This window comes from Gigantopelta aegis, chromosome 3 (genome assembly GCF_016097555.1).
Source record: "Gigantopelta aegis isolate Gae_Host chromosome 3, Gae_host_genome, whole genome shotgun sequence".
Classification (NCBI taxonomy): domain Eukaryota; kingdom Metazoa; phylum Mollusca; class Gastropoda; order Neomphalida; family Peltospiridae; genus Gigantopelta; species Gigantopelta aegis.
The window spans coordinates 16,606,342-16,622,753 of NC_054701.1; the positions used below are offsets into that span (position 1 = coordinate 16,606,342).

The 16,412-nt window shown below is 37.0% G+C and overlaps 1 protein-coding gene across 2 annotated transcripts in view; it reads left to right on the top strand.

The window, feature by feature from the left end:
* The window catches only part of LOC121367596 (general transcription factor 3C polypeptide 1-like), a 236,243-nt gene that overhangs the window by 12,969 nt on the left and 206,862 nt on the right, over positions 1 to 16,412 (top strand). The window contains exons 11-26 of one of the 2 annotated variants that reach the window (XM_041491869.1): positions 481 to 584; positions 2,683 to 2,913; positions 3,561 to 3,652; positions 4,130 to 4,270; positions 6,831 to 6,965; positions 7,717 to 7,815; positions 8,587 to 8,730; positions 9,692 to 9,809; positions 10,515 to 10,603; positions 11,078 to 11,269; positions 12,293 to 12,488; positions 13,215 to 13,353; positions 14,291 to 14,367; positions 14,715 to 14,810; positions 15,178 to 15,258; positions 15,985 to 16,071. In XM_041491869.1, coding sequence (XP_041347803.1) covers positions 481 to 584; positions 2,683 to 2,913; positions 3,561 to 3,652; positions 4,130 to 4,270; positions 6,831 to 6,965; positions 7,717 to 7,815; positions 8,587 to 8,730; positions 9,692 to 9,809; positions 10,515 to 10,603; positions 11,078 to 11,269; positions 12,293 to 12,488; positions 13,215 to 13,353; positions 14,291 to 14,367; positions 14,715 to 14,810; positions 15,178 to 15,258; positions 15,985 to 16,071 — 2,021 coding nt within the window. The remainder of the gene's footprint in view (positions 1 to 480; positions 585 to 2,682; positions 2,914 to 3,560; positions 3,653 to 4,129; positions 4,271 to 6,830; positions 6,966 to 7,716; positions 7,816 to 8,586; positions 8,731 to 9,691; positions 9,810 to 10,514; positions 10,604 to 11,077; positions 11,270 to 12,292; positions 12,489 to 13,214; positions 13,354 to 14,290; positions 14,368 to 14,714; positions 14,811 to 15,177; positions 15,259 to 15,984; positions 16,072 to 16,412) is intronic. The other variant, XM_041491870.1, reaches the window with a different exon arrangement.

Consider the following 16,412-nt stretch of genomic DNA (forward strand, 5'->3'; position numbering starts at 1 on the left):
GACGTCACCTCTTTTTAACTATGTTTGAAATGTTTTGACATGGTCCTAGCTTGTTATTTACGAAAATAATATTTTGGATAATGTGGATAATAAAAAAATTATTACACGCGTGTGAATTGTACTGATTTTACGAAATCTCGCTCGAGTAATACAATAATCTTGACACTCATTTTGTAAAATCAGTATGACACACAAGCTTGTATAATAATCTCTATATATACCTTTAATTGTTTTGTTTGAATGTGGTTACAAATTATGTCTCTTGTTTTATCTGATCTGATACATCATTACACATGGGTTTTTTATTAACTCAGTTATTGTGTGCATAATAAAGTGTGGTATATATTTTCAAGATTACATGGTGGAAGATATTTTGAAAATTGTATTGTTACAAGTTGACATGTCTTGTATATTAATAGCTGATTTGTATTCTTATGCTAGGGTATCGTTAAACATTCTTTCATTCATTCATACTTACAGATTCATTTCTAAAAAGTTTGAAGCACAGAGTGGAATTACCCAGAAGCTCACAGCAGAGAGAAACAAGATGAAGGAACACTTGATGAAAAATGGTTCTGAAACTGGTGAATAGATAATATTTCTCCTTTTTATCTAGACCAAAAATGTATGCAATTTTATTTCATCTAGTACCACTGAAAAGTAGCCTTATGCTTGAAAAATGTTTGGAGTACCTGTTAAAAAAAAATACTTGAATTTTGTGCAGAGCTATGGTAGTCATAGACGCTACCTGTTATCTCTGAAATGAGAAGCTTCACCTCCAATTTTCTTTTATTTATTTTCTAAAAATTATAAAAATGTATCCATTAATTTCTAAGATTTTAGGGTACCTAATTTTATCCTTCTTACCCTCTGGCAGAAAGCCTGCGCATGCATTGTTGTGGCGGCTTCTCGCATATATATATACTCTTCAAAAGAAGAAACGCAAAACCACATTGTCGTAACATTTGGAGAATTGATTTAATTATTGAATGGTGAGTCCGATAATTACCAAATGTTGCAGGATTGTTCACAATTCACTCTAGTCCATTGTGAGTAAGTGATAGGACACACCACCAAGGTCAAGGTCATCTGGAGTCAATACCGGGTGTGGCCTCCGCGTGTGTTGACAACTGCCTGGCACCGCCTGCCCATTGAAGCAACCAGAGTACGGATGACGTCCCGGGGGATGGTGGCCCACTCGGCCTGCAAGGCTGCTGCCAGCTCGGGCAGGGTCTGGGGCTGTGGTTGTCGCTGTCGGAGGCGTCGGTCCAACTTGTCCCATAGATGCTCAATTGGGTTCAAATCCGGTGATATCGATGGCCAAGGAAGGACATTAATGTTGTTGTTCTGTAGGAAAGCCGTTGTGAGACGTGCTGTGTGAGGCCTGGCGTTGTCATGTTGGAACACTGCGTTGGCGTTGGCCATAACTGGAACGATGTGTGGCCGGAGGATCTGGTCAATGTAGCCCTGTGCATTCAGGTTGCCCTGCACGTGGACCAGGTCAGTTCTGCCAGTGTGTGAGATGGCTGCCCACACCATGTCACTACCCCCGCCGAATCTGTCCACTTCCTGCACGCAGTTTGCCGCATAACGTTCACCACGACGCCTATACACGCGACATCTTCCATGACATGACGTCGGAGCAGAAATCGGGACTCGTCACTGAACCACACCTGTCTCCATCGCGGTTGAGGCCATTGTCGATGAATCTGGCACCACTGCAGTCGGAGTCGACGGTGTTGTGGTGTTAAGATGACACCTCGAACTGGACGCCTGGCACGAATTCCTACCTCATGTAGGCGGTTCCGTACGGTCTGGTTGGATATCCTGCGCAAACCTGGTATTGCTGCGGCTGTGGAGGTGACAGTAGTCAATCGTTCCCGAAGGTGGCGTACCCGGATGTAGCGGTCCTGCCCGGGGGTAGTGACCCGTGGTCGACCGGATCTAGGGAGGTCACGTGTTGATCCATGTTGCTGGTAACGGTCCCACAGTCTGGAGATGGTGCTTGGGGACACATGGAATGCCCTGGCAACGGCCGTTCTGGATTCGCCTGTGTCTAGTCGGCCGATGGCATTGTTTCTCTGCGGTTCACTGAGACGTGGCATGTCCTGGATTGTCAACTGTCGGCCAGATACAGAGGCCAGGCAAGCGAACACCCTGCACTTTTATACTGTCGGTGTTCATGTTGCATGTGCAGACAACGCACGTGCAGTGGTGACATGGTTTGCACGTGGCTGCGTTTTTGCAAATATTCACATTTTGGAACTTTATTGTACAGTAGCTGCGTTTTATCAAATGTAACCGTGGGAATGTGTTTGGGACATGCAATGACCTTATATTCACAAAGCATGAACCGGTAGGAAACATAAAATCGGGAGTTATAACCCATTTGTACCCTTTTGCGTTTCTTTTTTTGAAGAGTATATATTGTAAACTGACCTGAGGGTGAGACGTAGCTCAGTGTTAAAGCGCTTGCTTGTTGTGCAGTCGGTGGGGCCACTGGGCTATTTCTTGTTCCAGCCAGTGTTCCACTACTGGTGTACCCTGTCTGTGGGATAGTGTCTTGCTACTAATGGAAAAATGTAGTGGGTTTCCTCTCTAAGACTATATGTCAAAATTACCAAAAGTTAAACAAAACAAACTTTAACAAACTTTGTGTTATGATATCTTGTATTTTGTCAGATGTGTCGACACCTGGTGATGTGTCCACCCCTGGTAACCTGGAGGAGAGTCTCAAGTCTTTCTTTGAGTCGCCCTCACAGAAAGCGGCTAACTCTCAGGTGGAAGAGGCTTCCAGGGACTCGGGCACTCCGTCTGCTACTAAGGATAGGGATGAGACATCGGCAGCCGGCAACGAAATGAAGGACAACACAGAACCTGCACCTACTACACCTTCATTGCTTGAATCTATGCGTAAATGCAGTTCACTTTCTTTTACTGTTTGTAGTTGTGTCATTATTGTAAGTGAGGTGTAGCCTAGTGGTAAAGCGCTCGCTTGATGCACGGTCGGTTTGGGATTGATCCCCGTCAGTGGGCCCATTGCGCTATTTCTTGCTCCAGCCAGTGCACCACGACTGGTACATCAAAAGCCGTGGTATGTGCTATCCTGTCTATGGGATAGTGCATATAAAAGATCCCTAACTGCTAATCGAAAAGAGTAGCCCAACAAGTGGCAACAGAGGGTTTCCTCCCTCAGTATCTGTGTGGTCCTTAACCATATGTCTGACGCCATATATGTAAATAAAATGTGTTGAGTGCGTCGTTAAATAAAACATTTCCTAATTATTTAAGTGTAAATGTAGCTTTAATTCTAGTCTATCAAGCATATCAAATGGCTGGCTGGTTTTGCCCTAGTTCTATGAGCAAGCAGCCTTACAGCCTATTACACTTTGTACCACTGAACTCTCACAGGAGTAATAAAACCCCCGACATCTTAATAACATTTAGTATGTTTCCAGGACATTAACCATTATTTCATCAGTCTGTCTATCCATTCATTGATCTGTCCATTCACAAAATGTTACAGTAAACGTTCATGGGTTGTTGTTATTTATTTGCAGCCAAAGTGACAGCCAGGATGCTAGCTAGAGCAAACCGGGTCATTGAATTTGTACACAAGGTCAAAGTGCAGCAACGGCTGGGCATACAAAAGGTAAAATCTTTATTCCATATTATTATGTTTTTGTTAAATTGGGGGGGGGGACATAGCCCAGTGGTAAAGCGCTCACCTGATGTGTGGTCGGTCTGTGATCAATCCACGTCGGTAGTCTCATTGGACTATTTCTCGTTCCAACCAGTGCACCACGACTGGTATATCAAAGGCTATGTGCTATCCTGTCTGTGGGATGGCACATATAAAAGATCCCTTGCTACTAATGGAAAAATGAAGTGAGTTTCCTCTCTAAAACTATATGTAAAAATTACCAAATGTTTGACATCCAATAACCAATGATTAATAAATCAATGTGCTCTAGTTGTGTCATTAACAAAAAAAAGTTTAAATTTTAAAAATCTTTTTAAATTAGATGTGTGTAACAAGAAAATATGTTTATAAGTAGAATCTGATAATATCCATATGTTTAACTAATATACTTTTAATCATCGTGTGTGTGTATCTGTGTTAATACAGCATATCATAGAGGCTGAACAGGATCACTACAAAGACAAGATGGACAAACGGACATTGAACCGCATTCTCGACTGGCTCAAACGGGAAGGAAAGATCAAGGTTGTCAAAACGCTTGTACAGACTGAGCAAGGGGAAGAAGAGGTATTGTCTTGATTTGTTTTCTTTTGGTTCATAGATAACATGTTAATGTAAATAGAAATAACTTATAAACGTTGTGAGGTGCTGTGTTGTCAGCTAATTGTATCATTTTTATCTCGTCTTTAATAAGTGAAAAGGCGGGATATAGGTATTATTTTTCTGACAGCATTAACTTTTTTGTTAAAGCTTAACATTAAAGTTTTGCGTTGAGATCAGTTTCTCACAAACTATAAGGTCTAGGTCAATGAAACAAACTTGGTTTGTAGTTGCACCTAAGGAATGTTCATCACAATGCAGCGATAAGTTTTATGGTAGGCGAGACATTTAATTCCTTGAAATTGTTATCATCACCACCAACTCTCTGTAAACGCCCGACTGTTGAGAATTGTTATCATCACCACCAACTCTCTGTAAACGCCCGACTGTTGAGAATTGTTGTCATCACCACCAACTCTCTGTAAACGCCCGACTGTTGAGAATTGTTGTCATCACCACCAACTCTCTGTAAACGCCCGACTGTTGAGAATTGTTATCATCACCACCAACTCTCTGTAAACGCCCGACTGTTGAGAATTGTTGTCATCACCACCAACTCTCTGTAAACGCCCGACTGTTGAGAATTGTTGTCATCACCACCAACTCTCTGTAAACGCCCGACTGTTGAGAATTGTTGTCATCACCACCAACTCTCTGTAAACGCCCGACTGTTGAGAATTGTTGTCATCACCACCAACTCTCTGTAAACGCCCGACTGTTGAGAATTGTTGTCATCACCACCAACTCTCTGTAAACGCCCGACTGTTGAGAATTGTTGTCATCACCACCAACTCTCTGTAAACGCCCGACTGTTGAGAATTGTTGTCATCACCACCAACTCTCTGTAAACGCCCGACTGTTGAGAATTGTTGTCATCACCACCAACTCTCTGTAAACGCCCGACTGTTGAGAATTGTTGTCATCACCACCAACTCTCTGTAAACGCCCGACTGTTGAGAATTGTTGTCATCACCACCAACTCTCTGTAAACGCCCGACTGTTGAGAATTGTTGTCATCACCACCAACTCTCTGTAAACGCCCGACTGTTGAGAATTGTTGTCATCACCACCAACTCTCTGTAAACGCCCGACTGTTGAGAATTGTTGTCATCACCACCAACTCTCTGTAAACGCCCGACTGTTGAGAATTGTTGTCATCACCACCAACTCTCTGTAAACGCCCGACTGTTGAGAATTGTTGTCATCACCACCAACTCTCTGTAAACGCCCGACTGTTGAGAATTGTTGTCATCACCACCAACTCTCTGTAAACGCCCGACTGTTGAGAATTGTTGTCATCACCACCAACTCTCTGTAAACGCCCGACTGTTGAGAATTGTTGTCATCACCACCAACTCTCTGTAAACGCCCGACTGTTGAGAATTGTTGTCATCACCACCAACTCTCTGTAAACGCCCGACTGTTGAGAATTGTTGTCATCACCACCAACTCTCTGTAAACGCCCGACTGTTGAGAATTGTTGTCATCACCACCAACTCTCTGTAAACGCCCGACTGTTGAGAATTGTTGTCATCACCACCAACTCTCTGTAAACGCCCGACTGTTGAGAATTGTTGTCATCACCACCAACTCTCTGTAAACGCCCGACTGTTGAGAATTGTTGTCATCACCACCAACTCTCTGTAAACGCCCGACTGTTGAGAATTGTTGTCATCACCACCAACTCTCTGTAAACGCCCGACTGTTGAGAATTGTTGTCATCACCACCAACTCTCTGTAAACGCCCGACTGTTGAGAATTGTTGTCATCACCACCAACTCTCTGTAAACGCCCGACTGTTGAGAATTGTTGTCATCACCACCAACTCTCTGTAAACGCCCGACTGTTGAGAATTGTTGTCATCACCACCAACTCTCTGTAAACGCCCGACTGTTGAGAATTGTTGTCATCACCACCAACTCTCTGTAAACGCCCGACTGTTGAGAATTGTTGTCATCACCACCAACTCTCTGTAAACGCCCGACTGTTGAGAATTGTTGTCATCACCACCAACTCTCTGTAAACGCCCGACTGTTGAGAATTGTTGTCATCACCACCAACTCTCTGTAAACGCCCGACTGTTGAGAATTGTTGTCATCACCACCAACTCTCTGTAAACGCCCGACTGTTGAGAATTGTTGTCATCACCACCAACTCTCTGTAAACGCCCGACTGTTGAGAATTGTTGTCATCACCACCAACTCTCTGTAAACGCCCGACTGTTGAGAATTGTTGTCATCACCACCAACTCTCTGTAAACGCCCGACTGTTGAGAATTGTTGTCATCACCACCAACTCTCTGTAAACGCCCGACTGTTGAGAATTGTTGTCATCACCACCAACTCTCTGTAAACGCCCGACTGTTGAGAATTGTTGTCATCACCACCAACTCTCTGTAAACGCCCGACTGTTGAGAATTGTTGTCATCACCACCAACTCTCTGTAAACGCCCGACTGTTGAGAATTGTTGTCATCACCACCAACTCTCTGTAAACGCCCGACTGTTAAGAATTGTTGTTGTTTTCAGTTTGAGTTTGTATGTGACCCAGACCTGGAGGCAGACAGTCCCCTGCTGAAGACCAACATTGATCAGCAAAAGATGCGACGATTCGGAATTAAAAAGGAAACGATTAGGAAAGGCCTGTCATTTGACTTCACTTCAGTGAGTGGAAAATACGTTCATATTTAATTAGCATTTGATTAATGTGCAACATATTTTGAGATTAAATTTTAGAGTATGAAGACAATTGCCAACTAAATTTAATATGTTGTATTTGACCATTTACATAGTTGTAATTCTGTACTTAAAGGGACAGACCCTAGTTTCAACCCGTGAAATTTAACACTTAAAGTTTAGTTAATCTACAAACCTGTAACACATTTGGATACAGTTACAATTGAGTGAAACATAAGTCTGTGATTTTGAAATGGTGAAATACCCTCTAATAATAGACTAAAATATGACTCCATAATTGTTACTTCTCAGACGCACATGCATTTTTAAAAATATGAGAAATGTATTCTGTGATATTAAAAACACCAGGATGACCAAAAACACTTCAAATGTACTGAAATGGATAATCTAAACAATAAAATCTAAGTAAAGTATGATTTCAGTTAACAAAAATGGCTCCAGTAGTAAAAAATATGCCGTAGTGTTTAAAAACTAAGGTATGTCCCTTTAAAAGTTTAACTGTAGAAAAATTCCATATTTTGTTAGTTTTAATGTTAAATTAATTCTTAAATATACGTTAGACTGGAGAACAGTTATTATATTTAAAACCTTTTGTGTCATTTTGTATGAATGTATATTAATGCAGCTATAGTGTTTTTGTGTTTGTGAAACATTTATAAATAAGTTAAAATGGTGATAAACAAGTGATCAAATTACATTGTTGTGTGTATATTTTCAGCCCAGCCTCGGTTCTGAACCTGATGCGGCTGTTCTCAATAGTCGAATGGCTTTCCGCATGTTGGGCACTCGTTCCTACCCAGATATGAAGCATGATGCAGTAAGATTTATATACACTTACTCCTTTGTTGTGCTGCTATCATAAACAATTTTTTTAGAAAAAACAAATACATTATTTCTTTTTATACAATAATTTGACAATAAGGGTAAAGGAGATAAAAAAAGGTGGATATAATATAACTGGATGTGGGTAGCCAGGAGTCAGTCCATTGGATATGGATCAAATTCTACTGGATGTGGATGATGTCAGGATAAATATTATTAAAAAGATGGGGCGGGACATAGTCCAGTGGTAAAGCGCTAGCTCAATACGCGATCGGTCTGGATTCGATCCCTGTTAGTGGGCCCATTGGGCTATATCTTGTTCTAGCCAGTGCACCACGACTGGTATATCAAAGGCCGTGGTATGTACTACCCTGTTTGTGGGATGGTACATATAAAAAACCCATGAAATGGCGACAGCAGGTTTCCTCTCAATATCTGTGGTCCTGAACCATATGTCTGACACCATATAACCATAAATAAAATGTGTTGAGTGTGTCGTTAAATAAAACATTTCTTTCTTTCTTTCTTTATTAAAAAGGGGAACATCCTAAAGCTTTTTTTTAAATTGGTATCTATTGTTAGCCAAACATTGAAACCAGTGCTTAAGAACAGGACAGTTATACATTGTGACTTGTAGGAATGTACTAATCATAGCAAACATTTAGCAGAAATTGTTAAATGACTTGTGTCTGCAAATGAAGTAGCTATCCTTTCTAGTTAATAAAACCAGCAGTGACATACTAATTGTTGTTGTTGTTTTTGACAGGCTCAGGCTAAACGATATGGCTTGCTTCCCAAATTCCGCAAAGCCCAGCGTGTCCATGAGTTGCTGTTCTTTCTCCTGTATGGAAACCCTGACAATACTCGCATGCCGGAGCAGTATCAAGTCACCGATTCGGAAGATTTCTCGGTAAATATATTTAACATAACTGTTTCAGATCCAACCGTGAAATTTTAATAGCATGGCTATTTGGAAATAATTGCACATGTCAATGTTTGTCTCACCTATATGAAGTAAAATGGCTAGATATAGGTATTACTTTTCTTACAGCACTTTCACTTTTGCCTTTAGCTGGACATTAAACTTTCACATTTAGTTCCATTTGTAACAAACTATATGTCGTCAAATTTTTATTGATTTTTTTTCGAGTATAATTTGTTTTTAAGGTGTGTTTTTTTTAACTGAATTGAGATTAACATCTATTAATAGAACTGTGGGCGACACTGAGCAGGCTAGGCATTTAATTCCACAGAATTCTTGTTATATTTAAAGTATGTCTTCCAGGGCTAGCTCTGGGTTAGTAGATAATTTTGCCAAATCATCTGTTAAACTTCAAAAATGGCAAAAACCTAGATATTTTTTTTAACACAATTTAAATTATTAAATGAAATTATTTTGCCAAATTAAAATAAAATTGGCAAATTTGGCGAATGCCAGAGTTAGCCCTGGTCTTCCAACTCAATGAGTTCTCAGTACAAGTCTGCTTATTTGAATATGAAAATATGTATGGGCTACCAACCTCAAAAACCTTGCTTCGAATCTTATTAACAACACAGCGGCTGTGAAAATATGTGGAACTTGCTGCCTCAGATTTCTTAATGGTTGCAAGCTAGTTATGCAGAATATTTTAATTTAAAACATACTAAACATTGCTGTTTTTAGTATAAAGAAATGTGAAGAAATGTGAATTAGTTGCTACTTCAAAAGTTTATTTTTTTATTAAATATTATAATAGCTTAGTTTATTTTTAAAATGTTTTGATCATGAAATTATAGTGGGAATCTAATTAATGTGTTTTATTTGAATATTAAATAGTGTTTGATTCTGGGTTGAGGTTTTACTTGCCATTGAGTTAAAATCTGTATTGTAGCTGGATGGAACCGAGAAGACTATCTATGATCAGATCAATGAACTTCCCGAACCACCGATCTATCACGAAGAGTTTGATGACTGGAGACGCTATCTCGGTCCACTGCCGATCCATAAAGGTATGTCTGAAATTGTTGTGAGTAGAAAGTGATAATGTCCAAAGTCATGGTTGTTAAAAAAACAAGTTTTAATGTTTAAAAATTTCAGAAGCTTAAAAGTTGCGAGAACGATTGTCTTATTTGCATGTCACTTGTGCAAATCTAGTTTTGCATAACCCTTTTTGGAGGCACATTAAATTTGGAACATCATTGATGGTTATAACCAATTAAATTTGGAACATCATTGATGGTTATAACCAGTTAAATTTGGAACATCATTGATGGTTATAACGAATTAAATTTGGAACATCATTGACATGTTATGCAAAAATTAAATGGTTTACCTCAGTTTGTTTTTACGTAACCCATTAATGAGACAATTATGGCTCCTTTCATCATTTTTACACTTTGGACTGGGGATAAACTTATAACATATAAAAGAGCACTTGCTGCTAATTGAGAAGAGTAGTCCATGAAGTGGTGGCAGCAGGTTTCCTCTCTATTATCAACATGGTTCTTATAAATATATCTGATGTCATATAGCTGAAATTAAATGTGTTTAGTGCATCGTCAAAAAACCCAAAAACATTTCATTTATTTTTTTCTTTCTTTCTTTGTTTTTAACTTTGTAAGTACAACAAAATCCTTGTACATAAAGCTAAACCCATAACGATTTTCGTTTTTAAAAGTATTGTTGGCTGACTTGATGATTGGTGATGTTTTCAGATACCCCTCCTGGCTGGTGTGTGATCAGTGATGTTCTGTTTCTACTTCCTCTCTCTGTGTTTTGCAACATTGTCAGGCTGCCCTATGACGTAAGTCATACTGATTACCTTTTAGTAGTACTGTTAAAAAGTTTACATTTTAGAAAGTAGTATATGTATTATTAAAACTTTTACATTTTAGTAATATTTGTATTATTAAAAAATTTGCATTTAAGTAGTAAAACATTTACCTGTTATAATGTATATCTTGTTAAAACATCAAATTTATACATAATTGGTGGCATTCAGTGTAATTTGTTTCACTATTATTTTGTTTGAAAAAAATAATTAAATGTTGTATAAAACATTTATTTGTTTCTTAATACTTTTGAATTTTCAGTGGTAGCATAATGTCCAGTCTTTCTCAGAGACGTGGAGAAAATATTCCACCAAAAGTTATAATAATGTGCTTTTTAAACATATAAGAGGCTTGTGTTTCTTAAAAGTTTTAAGATACGATCATTGTTCCACATCATAGTTTAATACTGAAGATGGTTTTATTTGATGAAACTTGTGGTTTTTTAGATTAAAGGTTTGTCTGAACTTCTTGAGCACCCAGTCATGAAGTTCTACCCAGTGAATTGTCTCCCCTTCCGACTCATTCAGCAGCTTCTACATGCCCGTAGATATATTTATTCTTTCTACGATGCGTGCGTTCTGAACTGTCAGATGGGTCTGCTGTCGTTTGGACCACAGAATGGCATGGAGAAAGATAAGGCAAGTCATATTGATGGCAGATGCAGACTTTGTCTCCTATCACAGACTTCATGAGTATTTAAGAATTTTAAAAGTAGATTGAATTTTGTGTTCAGATTTCACTCTTGTCATGGTTCTTTATATAATTTTTACTTGGGCCACATAATGAGCATTCATCTGTTTTATCTTCTTACACCACCACAGACAGTAGAGCCTTCACAAGTCCAGAATACTGGACTTGAGTACTTGAGGGTGATGACAATGAGAATAAAGAAAAATAGCATTGTTCATCTTAATTCCAGCGCTGAACATGGATGCCAGATCATGCCATTGTATTGCATTCCACACATTCAACTTTTGTTTTCCCTCCATGTCTCATAGCCCTATACTGTAACTAGAGGCGGGCATGTGGTAAAACGATGTAATAAATATAATTAATTGAGAGTGCTCTTCCTTGCATGTGTACTCTAGTCCTGTGAACGGACTCGAGTCTTGCTAGACTCGGCCTATGCCCAAGTACTCGAGTACTCGTGGAGACCCTAACAGACAGATATGCAAGATGAAATGTTGTGGTATGGCAGTAGGTTTATATTTTGCATTAAAATTTTACTGATTACATGTGTACGTGGGACAATGTTTCAAAATCTTGGGTAACTGCAAGTCAGTTCATGTGATTCTTACATAGGTAACCATTTGGTTACGTGAATTACGTTTGTATAACCTAATCTGTTAACTCAAAGTTGCATTGAACTTACATTTTAATGACAATATTTCAAGCTGATACTGTAAGTTTTAAGTAAAATAAAATTTAAAATAAAAATATTTTACTGCATTTGCATAACTGACACACAAACAGGATGACAAATTGTTTGAAATATTGTGCCCTAACACTGTTACACTAGATATACATTCTTTCTACTCTGACTTTGGTTCAGTTTTGACTGCTAAAACCATTAATAATGTGATTGTTTACTTATATTGATTAGAAATTAACCATCTCAATAAATTGTTATATGAAACAAAATGATGTATTTACTATTTTAGGCACATGTGTACTTGCACACAAAGGCTGAAATTTGGGATACCCGTCAGTCAAAGCCAGGATATATGAAAACGGTTGCACCAGAGAACACAGTGTTTCCTTCCAGATATTACGAGTTTGTGAATGAAGATGATGTGCGGACCTTTTGGTCAGACGTTGTCATGGTGTCACTGAGCACAAATCTTGACTGTAAACGAGGTGAAAAGAATAGAGATTGTATTAATATGTCAAATATTCAGTTTGTAGTATTCATTTTTTTTTTTTTTTTGCCTTATATAAATCCATCTATCCATCATTCCTTCTGACTGTGTTTCTGGTAAATAATAAAAATTAATTTAATTTGTCATGTGCATTTCATTAATCTAGATTTATATACATTTTTAAAAAAACCACTTGAATACAAGGCTAGATCTACCACTTGCCAAATTTGCCAATTACAATTTTAAAAAGAATTGTCAAATTTTATTTAAAAAATTCAAGGTAATTATTGATAATTTGATGGAAAATGTAGTGGATTTTTTCCATTTTTGAAGATTAGTAGATAATTTGGCAAAATTTTCTGGTCACCCAGAGCTAGCCCTGAAACATAAATTAAACTAATTGATTTTAAAAGTGAAACTATGACCCAAATTCCATTGATTTTAGTTAGAACTTGTAGTGTGTGAAAAATAAATAAAAAGTTAACATCGAGCTAATACAAAATATGACGCCCACCAACACTGTCTGAACGTTAATCTTTCAGATTTATTGAGCTAAGACAATAATTATGCCAATTGGTAATGTTTTCATTTACCAAAGCAAGCACATTTTTAGTACCAAAAAATGAAATTAGAAATAAAATCAGAGGTTGATTTGTTTTGTAATTGTATTTTCAGTGATTTGTTTGTGAACATGTAACCATAGTATAATCTTTTTTTCATGTAGAAATTGACAGTGATGAGTTCCATGGCGAAGTGATGCTGAAGGACGTTGTCTTGCCCAAGCTGATGATTGAAAACCCGTACTACATCATTCTGCCTGGAGACAGGCGAGGTGCTGCAGGCTTCGACTCCAGCCTCTACTGGTAAGAGAACCGACTTCAGTACATTTGATTCATAGAAGTAGTCTAGAACTGACTTTGGTATATTTGATTCATAGAAGTAGTCTAGAACCGACTTCGGTATATTTGAGTCATAGAAGTAGTCTAGAACCGACTTCGGTATATTTGAGTCATAGAAGTAGTCTAGAACCGACTACGGTATATTTGAGTCATAGATGTAGTCTAGAACCAACTTTGGACATTTGAGTCATAGAAGTAGTCTAGAACCAACTGCAGTATATTTGTGTCATAGATGTAGTCTAGAACCGACTTCGGTACATTTGAGTCATAGAAGTAGTCTAGAACCGACTTCGGTACATTTGAGTCATAGAAGTAGAGTAGAACTGACTTCGGTACATTTGATTTATAGTACTAAGTAGTCTAGAACTGACTGGTACATTTGATTTATAGTACTAAGTAGTCTAGAACTGACTGGTACATTTGATTTATAGTACTAAGTAGTCTAGAACTGACTGGTACATTTGATTTATAGTACTAAGTAGTCTAGAACTGACTGGTACATTTGATTTATAGTACTAAGTAGTCTACAGGGTATCTTCGTGGTGACTGACCGTAGATTAAAGCCATTTGTTTTAAATGTCAGATACCTGTAGTTAGATCACCATTGTAACCAAGCATTTGTTATTGTTATATATCAAATAACCATCAAGCCGAACTGAAATTCATTAGACTACCTTAGTCTTTAGTTCATTTTAAAGTGCAATTCATCAGATTACTTTAATCTTTAGTTAATTTTGAAGTGAAATTCATCAGATTACCTTAATATTTTGTTAATTTTGAAGTGAAATTCATCAGATTACCTTAATATTTTGTTAATTTTGAAGTGAAATTCATCAGAATACTGTGGCCTTTTAATTGACGATGACTGATGTCACATTTATTCTTTGTATATCTTTTGCAGTCATCTGGTGCGCAACTGGTTCAAACCCAATGACAAAATGAAATCAAAACCTGAGGCTGCAGAAAGAGGTACTAAAAGTATGTGTTGCATTTGTTTTGTTTTAAAATCTTGCATCCTTTTTGTCTTAAAGGCATTGATGCTAGTTAAAAATCCATGTAAAATATGTTTTGGCTTTTGTAGCCTTTTTGCTGTTAAATTATATATTACTTCTTGTTTAAGTTACACATTTTGGCAAATTCAATGTGATTCTGGTCATTAATATAACCAAAATGCTTCTATTTTTTAAATGTGAGCTAGATTATAGATAGTGGCCAACATAAATTGAAGATGTGCATGATGTGAATTTTTGTTTAATTAGATGGTCTTCTTTCTGTGCTTAATATATTAAGTTTTAACATAATACTGTCATTGTTTTTCCAATCAGCGCCAACCATTAAAGCAAGCAAGAAGTTCGAAACACTGCAGGAAAAGGAAGACCGAATCTCAAGAATGCTGGCACACAAGATGATTGCTGCTTCAGGTTTGTTATCTGTTGTCTCTGTATATTTATTAGTGTAAAGAATCAGTAACATTTCAGATGTATTCTGAATTTTGAATTTTGAAAGCTTGCCAAGATCAGTGAACAATTCTATAATGTTAATTAGTAGTTGCTAATTAATTTATAAGTAATTAACAAGTAGCTAATCAAAATTTTTTAAACAAATATTCTCTGTTCATTCCATGGAAAAGCTTCATATTCAGTTATTCTGAATCAAATTCACAAAAGGTTAGAAATGCGCATTTATTTCTTTCAGCCTTTTATTTCTTTCAGCTAAATCTTACATTGACAATATGATAATAGGAGAAAGAAACTATTTAATTAGATAACACTGTCATATTTTTGTTAGGGAGGAAAGAGATGGTGAAAGTCATTCACAAGAAAAATGTGAAAGGAAAACGAGGCGGTAAAGGGATGAAACGAAAGCCAGGTTAGTGCTGATATTTGATATTTGCTACTCAGTTTTATTGTGTATGAGTTGTTTAATTCATATTTTATAATTTTTAGCACATGGAAAGATATCTGACAATATTTGACGGAATTCAGTGTTAATATTTTAACAAGATTTATGTGATAATTTGTTTTGTTTTATGTGTAGTTATAATGCATGGTTTGAATAGAAAAATAGCTGGTTTGTTAACTGCATTTTAGCTTCAATCAGAGTTTATGATATTTTAAATTCAAAGTTAAATAGAGGATACTCCCCAAGTGTCTTGTGATATCATAATTTATCATCACAAGTTGATAAAAGTATGAAATCCGAGGCTTGCATAGTGCTGATATCATAAGACATGAGGGGGGTATTGATTTTATCATCCATTATCATTCTTTTCATTTGCAACAATTGTAAACAATGTCAATAATGTGGGTTGAATTAATGGCTATATTTGGTAATGGTAGACTTGTTAACTAGCTGAACAACAGTGGGTTGACATCACTAATAATAGGTTTAGCACTGAAACCTACACAGTGATGTTACAAAATAATGTCTTGTGATTAAAATTTGACCAATCAAGATTAGAAGAAGTGATATCTCATAGGAGAATATCGCAGGAGATATTGCAAGTTATAGTGCCAGCGACATCTCCTACAAAAGCCTTTAATGGATGATAAAGAATTATGCGTGACATTGTATTGTTGAAATGTTTTTATGCAGCTTCAGGTGAACCTGCATTTGTAACCCGATTTCCCAAGATAAGTGGAATTGACATCAAAAAAAGATACTTCAGAAAGAAACCCTTGAGTAAGTACAGACTATTTTAATTTTAAATACATTTTTAAAAAAAGATACTTCAGAAAGAAACCCTTGAGTAAGTACAGACTATTTTAATTTTAAATACATTTAAAAAAAAAGATACTTCAGAAAGAAACCCTTGAGTAAGTACAGACTATTTTAATTTTAAATACATTTAAAAAAAAAGATACTTCAGAAAGAAACCCTTGAGTAAGTACAGACTATTTTAATTTTAAATACATTTTTAAAAAAAGAAAGAATTTGACAAAACTGAAAGTGAAGATAGTTACTATTTCCTTAAAAGTTAAAATATGTATCTGTTGAATAACTTTTTTTTCTTTTTGTTTTTA